This window comes from Austrofundulus limnaeus, unplaced genomic scaffold, assembly GCF_001266775.1.
Source record: "Austrofundulus limnaeus strain Quisiro unplaced genomic scaffold, Austrofundulus_limnaeus-1.0 Scaffold38, whole genome shotgun sequence".
NCBI lineage: Eukaryota > Metazoa > Chordata > Actinopteri > Cyprinodontiformes > Rivulidae > Austrofundulus > Austrofundulus limnaeus.
Genome location: NW_013952440.1, coordinates 1,425,958 through 1,432,048, shown reverse-complemented (window position 1 = coordinate 1,432,048; position 6,091 = coordinate 1,425,958). Strand labels below are relative to the sequence as shown.

At 38.0% G+C, this 6,091-nt stretch overlaps 1 protein-coding gene across 1 annotated transcript in view; it reads left to right on the top strand.

The window, feature by feature from the left end:
* The window catches only part of nubp1 (nucleotide binding protein 1 (MinD homolog, E. coli)), a 17,831-nt gene extending 13,604 nt beyond the window's left edge, over positions 1 to 4,227 (top strand). The window contains exons 9-10 of the mRNA XM_014006927.1: positions 3,176 to 3,362; positions 3,703 to 4,227. Coding sequence (XP_013862381.1) covers positions 3,176 to 3,362; positions 3,703 to 3,755 — 240 coding nt within the window. The 3' untranslated portion in view covers positions 3,756 to 4,227. The remainder of the gene's footprint in view (positions 1 to 3,175; positions 3,363 to 3,702) is intronic.
* Positions 4,228 to 6,091: the final 1,864 nt, after the last annotated feature.

Below are 6,091 nucleotides of genomic sequence, written 5' to 3'. Positions count from 1 at the left end.
ACACACACACACACACACACACACACACACACACACACACACACACACAGCTATCCATTTGGGGACATTCCATTGAGAGCAGGGATAATCTGGCTGCCTCGAGTCAGCTGTTTTCCTCCTCTTAGGATTCAGTGCAATCTGTTGACAGTTTGTTTTCTGGTTTAATCATATTTGGACAAACCTGCTCTTTGTAGCAGCTGGACTTTCAGGTGCAGTTCTTTCTACATAATGGGAGATCTGTAAGCTTTCACATTTTCTAGGAGTAGTAGGTTAACCACTTAATCACTTAGCCAATGAATGGCCAGTAGATCTGTGGACCATCCTAAAGTGCAATTAAATATCTTGTCATTAATGTGAATTATCTCCACCATAAAGTTCACAGCTGGTTGTTTTTGGTTGTCAGAACAGTTTTCACACTAAGCTCATACTTAGGATACCAATTTAACGTTAAATAACTTAACAGAACATCCTTTAGTTGATTTGAATCTACTGAAAGCAGACGTTTTAGAAGGAACCCTCTGACATTCTGCATTGTCTGCTTATTTAAGTTTTTCCTTAATTGTATTAAATCAGTAGAAATTTTAGCTAACTGATGTGGACTGTCAGAATAGTTAAGAGTTTACCTTCAAAGTTCCTAAAACAAATGAGTCGTATGTTAAACCACAAACTCAACTTTCTGCTTAAAACTACCTACAGTAAGTGTTTTATAAATGTTATCTTAATGTTGGCACAATTAAGTCTGGTTTATAGTTGATCCGTCGCACCGGGCACGAGGGGGCGCGTGCTAAAAGTGACGCAATCATGCCATCCCCGCCCCTATGCATTGGCCCCGCGCGGCGTCCCGGCGCGTGGTCATGCACCTCCGAAATTTTAAAACTCTGCAAAGTCTGTACACGCCGCGCACCTTTCAAAGAGCTTGTTTGTTCGTCACGCCTTTGCTGTTCTATTTACAACATTTCACAAGTTATAAAGTGTACTTCCACGTGTCCTTTTGGAGAAACCTACAACAATGTAAGCGCCAAGTATAAACGCCTCCGCCGCTGGCGAGGATGCGCATGCGCCCTCCGCGACTACCCAAAGCGCGACTGATTGTAACCATTTACTTTAAACAGTTAGAGAACAAATAAGTCTTCATTTAGATTAACACATCTAAAGAAAACATCTTTCCATTACTGATGTAGAAGGGATCACCCCTCAGGAGGTGTGACCAGGTTTTGTATAACCATTGTAAGGACACATAAGCTCGAGGCCATTTACTGAGACTCCAGAACAGGAGACTTGGAGTGAAATGGTCCACAGTGATGTGATGTGATCAGCTTTATATAGCTGCAAATATATACCAGTCTGACAACTAAATCAGTTGCTTGTGTGTAATTTGGGCTTTTAATCAAACATGTGTCTAACAGACTTATAAAATGTGTTAAAATCCCACAGCTTGGCCTGTCATGATAAATTTTGCTGGACAATAAATTGTCTTGGAAATTATTGCGATAAAAGATACAATTTTGAGACTATTTTAAACTAATAAAATGATATCCTCCCCGCTTACAAAGCATATGGAAGTTTATGAAAGTTACGTATGTAAAACAAAGTTATGAACTGACCTCAACAGGAGATTGGGAAAACAACACACACAGCAGCTACGGAAGCTGTAAAATCACTTCCCATCTCCTCTATCCAATCACAGTTTATTCTGTTTGTGTCTTCCTCTGGCTTCATAAAATATCTGCTGTCACACTCATGCTGCTTAAGAAATTTACAGAAGTTTACAAAATATACGTAAAGTTATGGGTGAACCTGAAGCTGAGTTTGTGAAAACAGCACACAGCTACAGAAGCTGTAATCTCACTACCCACCTCTATCCAAGCCGGCACAATTTATTTAGTATGTCTTCCTTTGTCTTCATAGAATAATTTCGGTCACACGTGTGCTGCTTACGAAATTTATGTAGTGTAAACAAACAACCCTCTGCAAACCCAATGTTTGGCACAGCGCCCCTGAGGGTGTCTTCAGGCGTCGCCAGCTGAAAGAAGGCATTGGAAAACTGAAGATACTCCTCTAGCTAAATGCCTGTTCACGGGGCTCTTATGCTACAGAGCTTATGAGGTCAGCGCCTAGCAAATACCTGATGCGAGAGCTCAGGCAGGCAAATCAAAAGGATCAAACTCATTTTAATTTATCGTGTGTTTAAATGATTTATTGATTATGTCAGCTTACTAGGGGTGTAAATCACCAGCTTTATCACGATACGATATTACATGGATATGTTTGGATGACGATTCATTATTTCTCAATCACAAAGTCTGTCATGATACGATTTTGATTCAACTGAATTCACATGTCTGCGATCGATATAATGCGCTATCATATGCCCATCTAACACAATGACCGTGTTAGATGATATCGATTCACGTTGAGCATATGATGACGATATAGATCAATATTTTCATTTTGCCTCGATACAACTGAATCATGAACCGTTCAAATCGATATATCGATATAGATCGAAGTATTGTTACACCCCTACAGCTTACACAGACTGACTCATTCAGGTTTTACTGCCTCACTTGGTGGCTCAAAGGCATAACAGCAGTGGGTTGACTTGAACCGCCCATGTCGCTTTGGTACTTTCATAAATTGCACCAAAATGACAAGAAATCTCCACAGGCCTATCTTGACAGTGTTTTGGCAGTGTATTATGAAGTTGTGTTTTTAAATAAGTTTGGGCATTTAGATGAGATTTGTTGAAGAAAAGTCCAAATTTGCTGGAGTCTGGCCATGACTTGGGAACCCAGAATGTTGATCCGTTTGTTAATCAAATTTAATGATTTCCCATCAATAGTTTGCATATCATTAGTGAACTTTTAAAGTTGATTTATGTTACAGATATTCTTAAAATCTCATTTTACTCAGAGCTTATTATTGCTTCATTGCAGTCAGTTTAAAACAAAAATGGCTACTTTTGCACTTTTTGATACCTGCCTTTAGTGTCAGTTCGGCATGGCAATTAAATATCAATAAAATAAATGCCAAACAGTTTCACATGGGAAGAAAATACACTTGCCATTTTTTGTGCTTGAACTTGAATGTCTATAGTGGAACAGTAAATTTGAAATGGAGGTTATGTCTGCAAATGCACAATCAATTGTTTTGTTTTTCTTGACCTCTCTTGTAGAACACATCACAGATTTTCCCCCCAACCAGCGGAGGTGCTGAGAAAATGTGTGCAGACCTTAGTCTACCTCTGCTCGGTAAGGTGCCTCTAGACCCAAGGATAGCACGGAGCTGTGACGAGGGCCGGTCGTTCCTCAGCGAAGTCCCTGACTCTCCTGCAGCCAGAGCCTATCAAACTATTGTGCAAAGTAAGTCTATTTTCCAAGTCTGTTTGTGGTTTATTTCATAATGTTGTGGATTTGGTTATCTAGGGAAGTTGAATGTGAACACAGTCATGCGCATTTTTCTAGTGAAGCCCCATTATAATTTTTGATGACTTTATCGTTTAGTGTGCCTAGATCCTGATTAAATGGAATGAAAGAAGAAGTATTCACTTCTCAAATAGGAAGCAGTCAACTTAAGAGGAAGAAGAGTTGGATTAAAAAAAAGTTCAGAATGATATCAAGCCAGTGGGTTTTGAGTGTCTGAGGAAATTAAATGTCATTTATAGAATCTAAGCACATCCATCCTCTTTGTGCTGTCTGCCAGGTATCCAGGACTACTGTTCTAACAGAGTGACAGAGACGCAGAGCACAAACTGACCCCCACACCCCATCCTGCTGGGACTGAGAAAACGGAGACAAGAGTGTGGTAGAAAACTGAATCACAAACACACAGAAGAAAACTCAAAGGGTCCAAATCAAAAATGACTCTCAAATTAGCTTTGATACATATTTATTATCTTTGTAGTGTGAGAATGGAGCACTGGGGCAACAGAAACTTGTAATTATCAAGATAGTGATCAGTTTTTTTTTTTCTTATTTTCTGATAATTCCTAATTCAGAATGAACAAGCTGGATGCAAGGTGACCTCTTATTCTTTGAAAATATTTTCTGTTTGTGAATCTTTAGTTTAGGAACACAAATCCAATTTCTGCTTTGTGTAGAAAACAGCCCAGAGATCAGATTTACACATCACACCAAGTTTGCTCTTATATCATTTCTCATCACCTGCTTATGAAGTTTTTTTTTCTTACAAGTCTCTTGATTTATAATAAACATATCAGCAACAACATATCATTTTCATAGTTTTTATTAATGCATTTTGATTATTTAAATGACGTGGTAAAATAAAAGATCGATCAAATGTGACAAAAATATTAGTGGAACATTTGCACTTTTTTTGACAGTCTGTGTTAGCATGATTTCCTCTGTGTGTGTGAGTGTGTGAGAGAGAGCGAGAAAGTGTCATATGTTCTTTTGAAACAGACACAGTTCCCTCAAGATTCTAGAAAAACTCATGTGAAACTCTGTGACCTGCTAAAACAAATGTAGCTGCAGTCACAGAGCCCTGAATAAAAGTATGCATCTCTCCCTGTAAGTGTCATGTAGTTGCACACTTAGGCGTGTTATAATAGTTGTAGATCTCTAAAATTGCTCAATAATTTAGTTGAAAATTAATCTTTATACCTATCTTAAAACTGTCTTTTTCACTATGGTCTTACTATTATTTACATTTTTTTATCAGCAAGAAATAAAACAAAATTTAAAACCTTGCTTTGAAGAAATGCACATTGCTCACTACCTTGTTGCCAGGGTTGTAAGCTAAGATTGTCTCATTACGGCAAGTGATGGAATCATAGCTGTTTTGATCAAACATAAAATAGCAAGATCTCACGAGATCAGCTAGCACCTGGAATATGTTTTGGGGTTGACGCTCAGCTACTACCATGTCGAACTGTAGCCTAATTTCTGCGAATTTGTCAAAGTTACAGTCATTTTTGTGTTTGCTAATGTGGAGTAGCAGTGGCAGCCATCTTGAACTGGGAAAGTTGTATTAAAATCCGTTTAGTGGTTCAGTTTGCAAACACGTGCACACACACACACAGATATGGACAAAACATTGACACTTTGCCTTTGGTAACAGGATATAACTAAAAGATTTACATGGTTGAAAATGACATGAAACACATTGTTAGGCCTAAATAAATCAGTCCTGCTAAATTAGAAGCCAAACTAACAACATGTAGACGTAGCTGTTATGGTTTGCACTCACAAAAAAACCTGGACCAACATCATTAAAAAAAAAATCTTCGCCCTCAAGCTTTTTGTCTTTTGATGGCTAACACAACCTCAACTAACTTAGTTGTGCTGCAGTTTCGCTTTGTTGTAAAACCAGCAGAACTTGTTTTAACAGAAACACTTGGCATGCCTGCGTGGCATTTAAAATTTAACCAAACCAGTTACCATCTCTCTTCATGTGTATCCTTTCAGCTTGTTGACACCCTTTTGTATATTTACTTCTGTCTGGAAACCAGAGGAGAAAATTGATTTGTCTCTTCATGTGTATTTATCTTTAAATAAATATTTTTGTGTATAAAATGCAGTGCTCTTTATAAAAAATATGTCTGGTTTTATTTAAGGAAGTGTAACTATTTTGCTTAGATCCTGTTAGTCTGTGAAAATCCCTAACTGAGACATTGCGTCAAATCGATGTCTCTGTCCTTGTGTTGAGACGATATGAACAGTCAAACGGTTCATTTTAGGAAGTCTTTGACCTAAAACATATTTTATAATTTTAGAGTCTTTAGTGTGAAGCTGCAGTCAAGATAATGAGTTAGTCCTCCAAAGAATCCAGTCAAAAATAAATGTAAAATAATGTGTGTGCGTGTGTGTGTGTGTACAATCAGTGTTTTATTGTTTGTGTGGTATTCTGACGCAGAATTATCATCTCTTTGTTGATTGTCCACACATACAAACATGAAAACTCACTTCCTTTTTTGACTAATATTCATGAGAAAAACGCTGCCGCCTCCCATCATTTCTACATACTGTCGCAGTTTTCAACCAGACCTCCCATTCAGCCACAAACATGCCTCCTCCCTCTATAAGAACGCCTTCTGATCCAAACACTGTCCCTTTAACTAATATATATATAT